At 36.6% G+C, this 16,113-nt stretch overlaps 1 protein-coding gene across 2 annotated transcripts in view; it reads left to right on the top strand.

Moving 5' to 3' along the window:
• PIBF1 (progesterone immunomodulatory binding factor 1) overlaps positions 1 to 15,193 on the top strand; it is a 127,680-nt gene extending 112,487 nt beyond the window's left edge. The window contains exons 16-17 of one of the 2 annotated variants that reach the window (XM_015851649.2): positions 12,468 to 12,647; positions 14,856 to 15,193. In XM_015851649.2, coding sequence (XP_015707135.1) covers positions 12,468 to 12,647; positions 14,856 to 14,912 — 237 coding nt within the window. In that variant the 3' untranslated portion in view covers positions 14,913 to 15,193. Of the gene's footprint in view, positions 1 to 12,467; positions 12,648 to 14,318 lie in introns of both variants that reach the window. The other variant, XM_032442063.1, reaches the window with a different exon arrangement.
• The last annotated feature ends 920 nt before the right edge of the window (positions 15,194 to 16,113 follow it).

Genomic DNA, 16,113 nt, shown 5'->3' with positions numbered 1-16,113 from the left:
TTTCCTTACTAGATGCGAATTAACTCTTCTTCTTTTTTTTTTTTCCCTAAGTAATCTTCTTATACGTGAATTGATTGCAATTTGGAAGTAATTTCCCAAGCAAATTACATTTTCAGTTTGTGTATTGTTTTAAGAATTTACAATCACATTAATTTTTTAATCCTTGTCTCCTGAAAAAGGCCACTCTCCAAAGTCCTGTGAGCTTCTTAAAAATCAAAACTAACTTTGTTTTTTAAAATTTGAACTGTGGAATAGATACATGTACATGCATATGCATGCACCTATACACCGCATGCACACTCTGGAATAGTGGTCCTTAGTTTGGGTCTTTATTCCAGAACTCACATCTGTTATACTAAAGGTCAGGGATCCCTGTTCCACAGCCATACTGGTTTCATACTGCATGTGACAGCTGTCCTGTAGACTAGATTAGCTCTGTACTCAATAGCCTCCTCTAGGCCCATGTGATGTTTATGTTACCTTAACACTGAGACATTTGTTTTGTTTTAATTCACAACTTCCAAAATCATGTAAAGTTTAAATAGGAATTAATGACATACCATGTTCTTGAGGATGCAAAACCCGCTGGGAACCATCCCAGCAGAAACTCCAAAGAACAAAAGGAGGCAAATCTGGTGCAATTTCATCCATCCTTTCTTCTGAGAGCGGCAGATTGTTGAACAGCAATGAACCTTTCCTAACCATATTTAAAGTGATCCACAACAGAACAAGGGAGCGAGGTAATACTTATCCACCATAGTTTGTCAGGGTACAGTGGTCCAGCTCAGACTGGGTGCTGTTCTGTTTAATAATAATGACACATCCAAAGAGATTAGGCCTTACTGTCCTTAGCCATTTTTGCAGTTGTCTTTATTATTATCCTTAGTATTGTCTTTTATCTTTACCATTTTCTAGTTGTCTTTGTTTCCAGTAAGTTCTTCAAAATGAAACAGAAGAAAACACTCTTTAAAAAGACACTTCTTCACTAGCCAAAGAAAAAGAAAAAAAAAAAAAGAGAAGAAAATTCATTGCAGCTCGTATGTGAATAGGATTAAATATGTAGCTTGTTTTGTTGGAGCAAAAAGGGGCTCAGTTGAATGCAAGTTGAGAAACATAAGGCAGCATTGTGTAGGTAATGGATGAGAGCAGAGAAAAAAGGCAGAACAAATGAAAGAGTGAGATAAAATTAAGAACAGAAAATAGTTACTTCATTATCCTCAAGATATGGAAAAACTCTCATATTTTTGCTTTTTTAATGAATGTTTGCCTAATGTATTTTCCACTGTGTGCATGAGATTGGAGGGAGTCCATGTGATTAGGCAGGAGGAACAGCTACTAATTAGTCCTATTAGAATATGCATAGTTTGTTAATGGTTCTAATTGGGTTTTTTTTCAGAGAGCTTCTATAAATAAACAGGCTGTAATTCCCAAGGATTTCTGTACATTTTGATGAATTAGACTTCAGGCATGGTTAGGTGGATTATTAGAAACAACAGGAATTGTGAGATTGTTCTGAAATTTTAATACTTTTAGAATCTAGTAGTCTGTGTGCACATGCCATCTTTTGCCAGTATCTTGCACAAAACATTATCACTTCTCAATAGTTATCCCACTATTTTACCCATAAAAGTAAAAGAAAAGATTCATGGTTTTATTCTTTTCCTTTTTAAAGAAGCATGTTTTACCTTTCTTTGATCAGTTACTTTTAAATTCTCATATTTGTTTTACTTTCATGTTCCCCTTAAGGAGTGTCTCTCACTGCTAAATTCACTACTTGCACCATTTCATTCCATTTCAGCAGTGACCTTGAGGATTCCAGATGAGTTTTCATCACTTTTATTATTAGCCATACCTTACAGAATGGCTAAGACTGTCCTTAGTTGTAATTAAGTTATGCTGAAGAAGGATGACTAGAAGTAACATGGGACAGGAGGCCGATGTATTGGATGTAGGAACCTGGAGAGTAGCAACAGCTGCCATCTTCAAGAACAGAGGTAGAGTGAAGTTCAGAGGCTCACAAAAGGATTTGGAGTCATAAGGGGGAAGGCAGTACGTGCTTAGCTGGGGGTGGAAGCTTACTGGATGAAAGGAGAAAACTTCTTTGTAGGCAAGAGGGAAAGGAAGGACTATCTGCAGGGGTTGGGGAGATACGACTGAAATGAAGTGATTGGTAACAGGTGCCTTCAAACAATCTCTAGCTCTGCTTTTTCCCCATCTTTTTTGTTTAAAAGATTGTACAGGATAATGTCAAAATTATTTGTGTTTCAAAAGTGAATGACTTCCTGCTCATCTATGTGCTGCAACTTGTTTTATATAAAAAAAAATGCTGATGTACAGTGCTTAGCTCTCTTTTTAAATGTTAAGCCACAGAGTAATTATCATTTTTGTTATGCTGCGTTTGTGTTCCAAGATTCTAGTTTCTATTAATGTTCTGCGTGTTTTCTAAGTAGATTACAGGGCCATTTCTGCATCACAAGTAAGCCCTGGAGCTATTCTCAGCTTAAAACTTGGAGAAACAAAGTGACATTTACAGTGCTAAATGAGTGTAGAGAAGTTTCTAGCTCCTATTTTATGAAGAAAAAAAAATGCTCCTAAGCAGTATTCCTTATTTTTGTTATCTATTTTGTTGTTGTCAAACTTTAATAAAACTTGAATTCCAAATACTGAGTTTAGGAAGAGGAAGGATTTAACAGTTGGGTACAATTCTTTTGTTGGAAGTATTATTCAGAAAATCTTACTAGGTTTTTTATGTTTGCAATTGTATACAATAAATATATATGCATAGTGACCAGTGTTAACTAATCATCAACTCATTATTTAGAATCTTATAAAAAACAATAGTAACACAGGATTCAGTAATGTCAGTTAATGTTAAGTCCAGTACATTTTTACTCTCAGTACAGAGTTTCTTAGGCAAAATGCAATTTGTGGATTATGAGGTAGAATTGGCATGTCTGCTTTAAATGATACAATTTTGAAGGAGCCAGTATCACTTAGTGATAGACATTGAAGCAAGAAATTGTTGAAAAAAGGGTTTTCTGAATGTGAAACCATTGTTTCTTTGTATTCCTTTTTCCAGCGTTGGTTGTGGATATTCCAGCCACATTCTGCTGTTTATCTAGCAATTTTTTTTTTTCTATTTGGGTCATTTGATGGTAGCATTTGAATGCTACCAAATAGAAATTGAATCTAAGTACTTTATAAGAAATACTAAAGACAGGGAAAATCAAACTGTAGTAGTATGCTTACCCTCTTGGAAAATACAGGAAATTCTTCATAACAGCATGTGCTAGTAAGGCTGCTTTAACATATTTGCATTTTTAGCGTCTTTTTATGTGGAATTTACTCTTGCTTTTTACTAAACTTAAATTTGACTACATGTCACAATAACTGAGATCAAAAAATAGTTGGGAGTTTAGTCTTCATCGTAATTGTAAATATATTTTTTACCTTTAATAGAAAAAGTAGAAAAAAGCTTTCAAAAGTAACATGCAAATTCTGAATCATGAGACAAATTATGTTGTATTTTTCTTGTGAAATTGGATTTAACAGTTAAGAACATGCAGCTGAAATAGGCAGAAGGGTAGAATTGGTTCTCTGTGGTGACTGTGCCATTTTATTGTTGCTACTGTTCTAATGCATTTACTTTATACATCCAGAAGTAGTTTATAGATCTGTCACAGATCTATCAGTTCACTTTAAGGCTTTATATGCGCTTGGATATAGAGAACTCCTGAACTAAGTGTAGTGCAGAGAAGCTATCAACATCCTGCATATGGTCTGGCATCTTTCCATCACCCAGTTATCAGGTTCATTTGTTTGATCAGAACATTTCATTGTGTCTTCCAGTTTCCAACTTTACAGTTTGTATCCATGTGCCTAACACGACCATATGTTCAGATCTCACACAAGAATTCTTGCGGACTTCTAATATTGCCAGTTCAGAAGCATCAGAGGATGCAACTATGTCAAACATTAGTGATGCTTTCTTAATTTCATAGGTAGTTATTAAAATCTTTTTTGAGATCTGACATGAAGCTGAATTTGCATTGTTCATGCCACTGCATCCTGTCCATCTGCAATCATATGTAGATTGTAGGACTTAGCATTTGCTTCATTTTGCTCTCTGGTACATAAAACAGAGCTTCTGTAATCACAGAATCACAGAATCGTAGGGGTTGGAAGGGACCTCCAGAGATCATCAAGTCCAACCCCCCTGCCAAAGCAGGTTCCCTACACCACGTCACACAGGTAGGTGTCCAGTCGGGTCTTGAATTTCTCCAGAGAAGGAGATTCCACAACCCCCCTGGGCAGCCTGTTCCAGTGCTCCATCACCCTCGCTGTAAAGAAGTTGTTGCACACATTCATGGGGAACTTCCTATGTTCTCTAATGTCTCTCTCCTATTTTAGTGTGTCTCTAGCTGTTTGGTAAAATAAAGCCAATGAAGAACAGTTCTAAAATGGTTCCTAACATCATAATTGTTGTTCCTCATTGTCATTATTCTGAAGAGGATACATTCTAGATACTACTTTTGCTGGAGAGTCTCAATCATGGATAATGACACATATAGGACTCCTTTATCTGGGCACGCTCCAGAGTTAAGAGTACCATACTAAAGCTTTTCTTCACCAATATGCAAGCCATAGCATATGTAGAAAGGCAGAACTAGGATTATATTTTAGTCCTGTGGTCTGTTTTCCAGTCACTGACTGGATATTCAGTGCCAGCAATCAGGATTAGAAGACACTTGTTTGTTTACCTCCATTTAAACAGGTCTCTGGTGATATTAAAGAGGATTATTAGTGTAAAGATAATCTGAGATGTCAGGTAACACAGCAGAAGAGTTGGATCTAGCCTTTTGGATTTGCAGTCAGAAAAGAAAAACAAGCACTATTAAGGTGTGATTTACAATTTCCTCATCTAAATGAAGTTTTAATTATGAATCTCACCAACACATACAGAGAGGAATCAAACAAGTTAGTTTGCCTAGGTATAAATGTTATTATAGAAGTTGTCTGAAGTTCAATGTGAGGAAGTCCACCTAACAATTTGGTCACATGATCCAAAGCAGAATTTCAGAGAGATCCCTCTCCCTCTTGGCATTGGCTGTTAGATTATATGACTTTGCTTTTAAAACAGAACTTACTTCCACAGAAAGTCACGGTAAGAATCTAAGAAGGATCTGAGCACAGACTTCATATAGGACAATATCCTTAGTATTTTATTTACCATCACCTTATATGACCAGCAAGTTGACCCACTGAGCCCTCTAAGACAGACAGCTGTGAAGCCAGTTTCTTCTGAACCACCCTGCCCTGCCCATTTCCAGATTTAGATCACTTTCTCTCTAGAGAAATTATTTTTCTCAGGTCTCCCAAGAACATCTGAGATCTGAGTGTAATTCTTGGGGAACTGAGAAATCAATTCACAAGTGCACTTTTTACAAAGCACTAACAAATGGACTTAGCATTCTTAACTGCTGTTTTGGGTTTCTCAAATCAGTAATCTTTAACATATCCATAACCTCTGAACTCTGCTTTTCCTTGTGACTTTTTGTTTGAAGACTACAATAGATGCCTAAGCTGGAGAGTGTATGCATGTGAAGAAAGATTGCATTGATTTAACACAAACATATTTTTCATCCCATCAGAGCTGTCATCCCTCACTTGCATGTTCTATTATAGTTGTTTTTGTTGTTGTCGTTTTAAAGATTAAAGTACAGCCAGCAAAGTCAGCTGGCTGCTGAACTCAACCCTACTATTTGGCTCCCACATTTAGAAGAGTCCAGTCATTGATACAAGAGGTAACATACTAAGACTGCTGTGAGGCAGTTTTTAATCTGGTCTTCTTCCATGCAAGGAGGACTGCACACTCAGCTGTTCTCGGACATAAGGACAGTGCTATCATCTCACAAGTTTCTCCAGGCTGGATACATATTTTTATTCTGAGTTATGATTTAGCCACATGGGAACCATATGGCAGTTAAAATGAGGAATACATGCTTTCCAAAGTTGCTGGTAAACATATATGCTTTACTCGAGTCATAAAGATTGAGGAGGATGGGAGATGACACATCTAAAACCACTGTCTTAGTACTTGACTCACAAATTCTGAGAGATCTTAAGTTTTGATTAACATTTCTGAGAAAGGAAAACATCTGTTTTTGCCTCTCTTTCAGCTGATTTTTCTGTTTTTGTCACTGGAATGGGCTTTTGTGTTTAAGGTTTGTAGTATTTAGTGCCTGTTTCTTTTACTGGGAATTTATGCTGTTTTCTTCTTCAGGGACTCTTGTCAGTCATCAGAATTCAATGGTTCTGCCAGAATGTGATACATTTTCTAGCACAAAAAACATAACGTTTAGCTTCCACAATAGAAGTTTTCTGATTCAAAATGGAGTTCTAACCCAAAGTGAAGTTTGTAATCACAAATTCTATGTGCAAAACTAAAAGTAGAATACAGTTTGCCATGGTAAAGGTTCAGGTAACTGTTGGTGCTGCTGTTAGGGTCACTTTTGCTTTAGGAGATATTTATCTGAATGCTGTAATGATGGGCTTTACTATATGGGGAGACTGATGGATCTGACACTCACTGTCTGATTCTATGATGGAGTTAATTGAATTTTAAAACTTTGTTTACTACCAGAATGAGTTAACTTTAGTCCAGAAAGTTACCTGTCTCTCCCTGTTGAATATTTGCAACCATTCCATCTGGTCTGCGTGAAGTTTCTTTTCAAGATTATTTTATGGATAGTGTTTGGAAGTGCAAGACATGGCTGCATAACGTAGGAACTGATATTTATGGAACTGATTCCTGTAAGTCAGTTGCTTTTTCTTAACACCGTTATTTTGCATTTGCTTCCAGAACATGGCATCTAAATTTACTTTAAGTGCTTATATAAATTCATTTTATATGTTTAATTTATTATAATTATATACATATATAATGTTAAGGGCCTTTACAATCTGTTGAATGCACTGAGAAGACTCTTTCTTTGTTTGCTTATTATTACATGAAAGAGTCACAAGAAAAATTCTCTCACTGCTTGACAATACACTGAAGAAAAAATGGAATTACTGTTTGATAAGTACTTATTGTGCCTAATGTAGACAAATTTTTTACACACTACTTCAATTGTTGACTTAAAAAAATGGCATTCCTTCTGTCTCAGTAATTTTCAGTATCAGGAGATTCCTTTTAACTTTTATGATTATATAATTAAGATATGTTTTTTTACATTCAACATTATCTTTCTGCAGTATTCAGGAAATGTAAAGGGCTTTTCTGGTACATATATGTACCAGAAATGTATTGCATGTATCAAGGACAATAAAAACAACGTCAATAGAGCTGTTAAGAGAATTCGGAATTCTAAATGCATTTATATTTGAAACTGCTGCCTTTTTTTCTGTTTGCTCATCTCCATCTTCTAATTACATTGCTGGTCGATTTAGTTGAAGCAATCAATTTTTATCCTTCCTATTCCCAAACTGATCTTCAGTCTCCATTCTTGTAGTTTCTAGTTCAATTATCCTTATAAACAGGCAAAAACAAATTTAAATAAACTATAATTTCCTTTCACTTGCTTTAAGATCAAACATCATTATTGGAGTCTCAAATTCTACTGAAATAGGAGTATGCTGGCAGCACCTATTTTGCCTTTTTTCCTTTACCTTTTATAAATGATTGACACTTTCTTGGTTTTGTTCCTGTTTGAAAGGTTGGTGGTTTTGATATAACAATTTACAGACTGTAAGAGTTTCACAACAATAGCACTGATAGCATTCAATTTAATAATTAACAAAGTACAATTAGGAAAAAAATCCCAAACAGAATATATTTTAATGGAAGAACAAGGAAAATGTTGGTGCTTATCCTTTGTCTATAACTAAATCATAGTATCATCATAGTATCATAGTCTCGTGCGGGTTGGAAGGGACCTTAGAGATCATCGAGTCCAGCCCCCAGGATTCGAGCCTCTGTGTAGCAGAGCGGCACTTCTACCACTTGCGCCACAGGGGGGATTCGAACTCCGGGCCCCAGTGTTGCAAGGCGGCGTCCTTAACCACTGCGCCACCAGGGCACACAAATAAATAAATCATTTCTTAATTAAAAAAACAAAAAACAATAAAAGTAAAAACACCAACAAAAACAAACAAAAAACCTACTATTTGTATATTGGCACACAAAATTCCTTTTGCAAGTTTTGTTAAAGTTGTTTGACATAACAGTGCAAAAAATAATAGAATCATAGAATCACCAAGGTTGGAAAAGACCTAGAAGATCATCCAGGCCAACTGTTCACCTATTACGAGTAGCTCCTACTAAACCATGTCCCTCAACACAACATCCAGTCTTTCCTTGAACACTCCCATGGTTGGCGACTCCACCACTTCCCTGGGCAGTGCATTCCAGTGCCTCACCACCCTTTCTGAGAAGTAATATTTCCTAATGTCCAGCCTGAATCTCCCCTGCTGTAGCTTGAAACCATTCCCTCTGGTCCTATCAGTAATGACACGAGAGAAGAGGCCAACCCCCAGCTCACTACAACCTCCCTTCAGGAAGTTATAGAGAGCTATAAGGTCTCCCCTGAGCCTTCTCTTCTCCAGACTAAACATTTCCAGCTCCTTCAGCCTCCCCTCATAAGGCCTGTGCTCCAGATCCCTCACCAGCTTTGTTGCCCTCCTTTGAACACGCTCCAGGGCCTCAATGTCTTTCTTGCAGTGAGGGGCGAGAATAAATGGAAACGCACTGATCTGTTATTCTCACAACACAATATATTTTACTTTTCCTCAGTTCCCCCCTTTGACCCTCCCCTTGTTCTCAGTCCATTCATTCTAATCATTTACTTTGAATTAAAGTTGTGTACTGGTCATACATGACAGAAGTTACAAATACTATTTTATAGCTCAAATTATCTTTGTTAAATATGCCTAATCAAGTGGAATATAGGATGTTAGATGTTATAATTGCACACTGGCTATTTGGGATGAAGGATGTTTTATGTGAAGCAGAAGGATAAGAAAAGTGAAGAGAGTGAGGTGAGAAATGGATTCAGCTTATGACACCTTAATGTAGGTATTTACAGGAGGTGTCTATGGTGAGCATTCTTTCCTTTGCTTCATAGTAGCCTCATTGCTAGCAACCTAGTCAATATGTTAGTGTTGTCACAACACGATTCAGCCTACATGCCAATAGGTGTCTACTTTTGAATGGGTTGACTCACTTTCCAAGCTACATCATCTGTAATGGAAAATCAGATTCCTACCTCATGTGTAGGTACTTAAGTTTAGACATGTAAATTTATAAGCTTGAGCTAAATCCCATGTGTCAAACAGGTCACTGCTTTGTGTTTTTGGCATTTGTGCTAGTAGCCAGAACAGGTTAGCACCCTTAAACAAAAATTCATTAGATTTCTGTGGATAGACTTTCAAAATATTTAATAGTACAGTATGGGGCTGATAATTATTCGTGTGGGTGACACTCACTGTGTGTAAGCAGTGTTTTTGTGCCAGTTTCATACTTAATTTTTTCTTTCTTGTATCATCTTCACCCACCTTTTTGTGCTAATTGCATTGTTTTCCACCTGTCTGTGCTGCTACACATCCCCACATAATATTCCTGAGGTGAAGAGTGGATGGAAGTGAGACAAAAGCTGTGCAGCCAGGTACAGAGAGGAGCTGGGTGAATCCACTCCCTGCTTCCAGTACTTGTACTCCTCCCAGGAAGGGCTGTATGGCCCTCAAAGGCCAAAGTCCACAGACCTGAAAGCCTCAGCTCAGTGACACTCCATAATGTCTATAGTATGGCTTTCTTAATAACTGCAGAAGCCAGCAGCAAGGGCCAGGTATCTCTACAGAGGTCTTGGGACATGGTTTCTCCAGTGCATGGAAGAACCAAATTGAATAATGTAGATAAAGAATTTGCATAGAATCACAGAATTGTAGGGGGTGGAAGAGCCTCCAGAGATCATCTAATCCAACCCTCCTGCAAAGCAGGCTCCCTACAGCAGGTCGTCCAGGGGGTCGTCCAGGTGGGTCTTGAATATCTCCAGAGAAAGAGACTTCACAACATCTGGGCAGCCTGTTCCAGTGCTCTGTCTCCCTTACCATGTAGAAGTTCTTACACATGTGCAGATCTTCCTGAGCTTCAGTTTGTGACCATTTCCCCTTGTCCTATTGCCACACACCACTGAAAAGAGTCTGGCCTCATCCCTTTGCCTCCCACACCTTAGATATTTATAGACATTGATCAGATCCCACAGGACTGATTTGACATAAAACTATGGACTTGACACGGTAGAATTGTATAAGAATTGTAACCATCCAATTCTCCTCACGTCTTCCCTTACTCAGGTTATCCTGAAACTAATGCATGTTGTTCTACACAAAAGAAAAAAAATATATATTGTTCCCAGAAAACATGATTTTAGAACAAATACTAAGGCAACTTTAGCTAAATTCTTGTATTACATTTGGCTGTGATGCCAAATTGATTTATTAATTGTGGAGTAATTTGCCATTCCAACTCCCTGTCATTCCTTCCCATATTTTCACATTTGAGAATTCCCCAATCACAGTGGAAGCTCATATCAGAGTTGACTCCGGAGTCTATTCTAAGTCTGAAAACAGGCAGGGCTGTAAAGTAAAGGACAGACTGCAAGCAGAGAAGAGAAGACCTTATAGTGCTGAGAGGATCTTGACACGAGAGAATTTGACCCCACGTGTCCATGTTTCAATTCTGTTTCTGAAATAAATCTGCTTGACAGTTTGGGAGTTTTGCCTTGATCAAACGTGCAGCTATTTGGTCTACAGAATAGCCAAGTTTAACTATAGGAACAGCACTTGTTAATGTCAAAACATTGTTTATGTACCATTTAATCTCCTGTGATGGTGTACGTATTTGCTATATACTTGCATGAGTTATTTTCATCAAGAAATTCTGTCTATGTGTCACTTTGGCAGCATCTTTGCAGAGTTTACAACTTTGAAAAACATGTTGGCATCAACTATGCAGTCCTTTTAAACAGCTGCTCTGCAGTCATGCTGTTTTAACATGCCACTACACATGGCTGAATTATGCAAATAGTTAATATTAAATGACTGAGATACAAGAACAATTTGTACACTCAATAAAGCTGGTCTGTGTAGTGTAACACCCATTCATGTAACTGAACGAGTCTGGGGCAGATTAAAGATGTGATTCTTTTGACTTTAGGTAAAAATACTTGTATTAAGGCAGAAGTGGGCAGAGAGAAGCTATATGGCTAGAGTGTTTTGTAAGGCTTTTCTTTTGACTACTTATTAATAATGCAGTGAAAACGGAATGTGCATCAATGTACTTTTCTGGCAACTATTAAGAAATAGGTAAGGCACAGCAAATGTTTGTCATTCGGCTATAAATATGAGTGACTGTTTTGGTTGAGATATGAGATGATAGAATGCTAATGACAATGCTGATATTTTAGCAGTGTTGTTTGTTGAAGACAGCAGCGCTATAATAAGTAAGAAAGCAAAAACATTGAGTTTAAAAAGATACAACATTATCTTACATTTTGAATGGTGTTTCTACTGACTTTGCTAACGTAGCTCTGCAGTAATGAAGCATGAATTATGTACAATGTAGAACAGATAAAATATTCTAAATTTTGTAACTTAGAGTAATTACCCCGACGGCATGTAAGGGGATAGAACTTTAGGCACTAGGAGATGCATGACAACAAAAGAAGGCAGCCATTTAAAGTCACAAACTACCGTGAGTTTTCCTTTCTCACTTTACAGTAATGTTTGAATAATATATATATTTTTTTCAGCTAAATAGTAAGAAAAGGTGTTTGGGGTTGTTTGGTTGTTGTTGTTTTTAATCAGATTGTTTACCAAACCAATTCTTAGAATATCCAAAAAAACTGAGCATTTCCTTATGCTTTTCCTTTTATTTCCTATATTGGAAATTCTTGTGTTTCAAGAAATTTCTTTTCCACTTGATCCCATTTTTAACTGTAAGTCTTCTTAAGGTATTGCATTGACTTTTCTGATCTGCATGTAAAGACACAGGTATATTTCTAGTAGTAAGACTTCTGTGCAAGACCCGACACCTGAAAGTACAACTTATCACATTAAAATTGGGTTGGTAAACTCCCTCTGTCTGACAAAACAAACTCAAAATAATTATTTTAAATTAAATGGAAGCTTAACTTAAAAGAGATAGTGGGTTTCTTATTACACAACAAATGGTCTCTTTTACAGCATTTATTCAGTACAGAATTTGAGTTGCATAAATCCTGTGTACGTTTTTCACTTTCTTACTTTTATGAATATGCAGTTAGTTAACAGTGGTAGTTATCTGGTGCTTGTTGGATTTTTGATCTACTTATGTGTTTCATTTGGTGAATAAAAATTCATTATTAACAAAGCAGATCCAAATGTAATTTTACTGATTAACTGAATATTGCCCTTTTATGGTTTTCCAGGAACTAGCCGTAATGAAACAGATTCTAATTAAACTACAGGATAAACACAAGGAACAGAATTTACCTCCATCTCAAATTAATTTAAAAACTTTGACTGCAGAAAACAAATTAAGCCCTTCAGTAAAACTGCTGCCAGAACATGAAGAAGAAAATATATTTAGGCCCAAGCCAACATTATTTGTAAGTACTTTGCTAAGAGTAAGTGCCATAAACTTCTTAATTATTTTTCTCATGCTTCAAAAAGAAGAAAGGTGGTTTGTACTTCAAGGAGGTACATACTTTATTCTGCATAATATTTGCAACTTTGTATGGCTGTGGTCGATTTTGAGGAGACAAACTGCAGTTTGTGATGTTATTTACATGATTGGTAGTTCATGCATCTGAATTTTGAAGTAAACGAGATTTTTAAAAGTAAGCCAGTTATATTACTATCAGTTCACAAAATTGTAATGAGCACAGAATAAGTACACAATTTTAAATCTACCCTGAGCATGAGCTGATTGTGTACAGATACACTGAGAAGCAGCAGTGAGGAAATGAATGTATTTATGTGTATTTACACTCCTGCATATGTGTGTATACATGCAGGCATATGCCCAGGATTTTTATCATTTCTGTTAGTATGGATAACTGATACTACAAAACCTTGTTTCATTCCTTTAGTAACTAAAAGCTTGGATTTTAATGCTTCAGGTTTCCTACAGAATTTAGTGCTTAGTATTTGAAAGCTTCAAGAAAATGATATAGAAGTTTCTGACTGTAAGTGCGTCTCAGATGATGAATTTAAGAGAATTATAATGCTTAGTCACAAAGCAAATGATAATTTGTATTTACAATGGTTGCAGCTGTGTTCCTTCTAGGGTAGGGTGGTTGAATCCACACAACCCGCTTTTTCTTTTTTTTTTTCCCTGGGCCCAGTATTTTGCTGTTTTGGTCCAAATATGTATCTATATATGGTTGGTTTTTGGTATTTCTGTTTCTGGTGGAATCTTCTTAAAATTGAAAGAGACTCAAATAATGTAAGGTTTGTATTGCGACACATCAGATAATGATTTTATAGTACACATGTAGGGAATGATTACATCTATTGAGTATGGCATGAGGGCATTTGGGGACAATTACTTAGATTATTTAGTGGTTCAAATTTTGTTTAGACAGTTTTATGAGACTCTTTAAAGGTACAAGGCATGCCATATGCTGTGTCATCCATAATCCTTTTGGAAGTGCTAAATCATATTGCCCAAAGTTTTGTCTTTGGTGCAGCGATCCAAAACAGAGACAAACCGTGAACTAATCATTAGGTTGTATAGATGATCCACGGTTTGAGTGTATAATCTGTCCTGCCTTTCTTACGGATATAGAAATCATGTGGGAATCTAGGACAAGAAACGCTTTGATATGTTGAAATTGTTCCTCATCTAACTTTTGAGTAGAAAAATGCAAATGAGCCGATGGTGGAGTTTCCTACTAGATGGGGAAATAATTTAATAGCCCTGTTAAAGTCCTGCCCATTTAGGCCAATTTAGTGAATTTTAATAGCTTGTACAAATAGAGCAGATTTATTTTTATAACTGAGAACTTCAAAATGAGAGAATGATGGAGATTTAAACATGACAAGGATCTAAGGCCCACTGAATTTGAAGACGGTTAAGTCTTGGAGGAAAAGAACAAACAGAGGGAAGACAACGAACTACTGAGAATGAGTCTAGAGACAACAGACAAAAGAAAAAATATTAGCAAAAGCAGAAGTTAATACTGAAATTTGAATGTAGAAGAGTTCTTAACCTTGTTCCACCTTCTTTTTTTTTTTTTTTATTTCTTCATATAAACAACCACTGAATTTCCCACAAGAATGTTCTGTACTATCCTGAATGTGCAGTAGCCCAGAGGATTATGAAGACAAGAAGTTGCTCACAAATAATTCTCTACAAATAACATTATTTCTGCACCATCAGAAAACTGCTAAATTCTTTTATTATTTTTTTTTTATTATAATGTTTGATAGCTCTTATTTTGTACAACGTGTTGGTCTATGGAACAAACAAAATCTCCTTCATGAGTTCTATCCCCTTCTCTAAAGGGAATGTGGGATAATGATATTTAGAATAAAACATATTTGTGGTACCCTTGACTCATGTTTGATATTTTAAAACAAATCATTTACCTTATCTGCTTTTTGTAACTTAGAAGTTGGCTGGTTTAAATACAGATACGTAGTAGTAACAACCTTGAATACATAGTCTTAATTTACTTTCTTTAAGCAGAAAAAAAAAAAAAATGATTTAACACTATGAACTACATAGGAAGGAAAGAAAATTCAGCATAGGTTGCATGTTTGTATCCTGACTTTCACTCTTTCTCATAGCTAATACATTCTTTATTTTACAGACAAATATACAGGCACCTGTATGGTACAAGAAACTGCAGAAGAAAACATCCCCATAGCATTTTTCAATAAGTACTTCAGAAAATCCTGTAGGGAGATTTTCTTTGAAGAAAGACATTGTCACCATAATAATGCCTCTTTTCCCATAGAGGCAATCAACTCTTTTTGTTTACAATTGTTGCTTTATACCTGTGAACTGATCTTATGTTGTATAAAATAATTTTTAGATCTATGGTGGGAATAAAATGTGTGGAAATAATGCTTGCAATGAACTTAGTAACATATATTTGAATTATTAATAAATAAATAAATAAATAAACACCATCATATATATTTATAATCCAAGTTGTTAAATTGTGTCTTATTCATAGTGTTCAAATGAATGCATGTTTCAGATCTCAACATCGTTTTTCTTGGACCTTGTGCTTCATGTCACATTCCTTGCAACTATTCTGGCTCATAGAAATAGAAAAAAATACATGAATTAGCATCAGACTATAACTTACTTTCTATGAAGGAAGTCACAGAATTGTAGGAGCTGGTAGGGAGCTCTGGAGTCTAGTCTAACCTCCTGCTAAAGCAGATTCCCTACATTACATTACACAGGAAAGTGTCCAGATGGACTTTGAGTATCTCCATAGAGGGAGACTCCACGTTCTCTCTGGGCAGCCTGTACCAGTGCTCTGTCACCCTCACAGTAAAGAAGCTTTTCCTCATGTTCAGATAGAACTTCCTGTGTTTCAGTTTGTGCCCATTACCCTTGTTCTGTTGCTGGGCACTGTTGCAAAGAGCATGCTCCAACCCTTTAGATATTTTTAAGTGTTGATCATATCCCCCCTCCTCAGCCTTCTCTTCTCCAGGCTGAACAGACCCTGGTCGCTCACCCTTTCTTCATGTGGGAGATGCTCCAGCCCCCGTATCATCTTCATGGCCCTCTGCTGGACTCTCTCCAGGAGATCCTTGTATTTTTTTACCAGGGAGCCTAGAGCTGGACACAGAACTCCAGATGTGGCCTCGCCAGGGCAGAGTAGGGGGTAGGATGACCTCCCTCAACCTGCTGGCCACAACTCTTTTTAATGCACATAGGGTACAACTGGCCTTCTTGGTCACAAGGACACATTGCTTTTGTATATCAAGTGAAAAAACAATTCCCTTATCAGCCCATTACAAATCTTCTGATGAAGAAATATAATACATCTTAGCTATCAGCTCTGGTACTCAGGGCTAGATATGTTTGCTCTACAGTTCTACATCACATAA

Source organism: Coturnix japonica, chromosome 1 (assembly GCF_001577835.2).
Source record: "Coturnix japonica isolate 7356 chromosome 1, Coturnix japonica 2.1, whole genome shotgun sequence".
NCBI classification, from domain to species: Eukaryota; Metazoa; Chordata; class Aves; order Galliformes; family Phasianidae; genus Coturnix; species Coturnix japonica.
The sequence above is the reverse complement of the archived record's forward strand: the minus strand, read 5'-3'. Positions and strand labels throughout refer to the sequence as shown.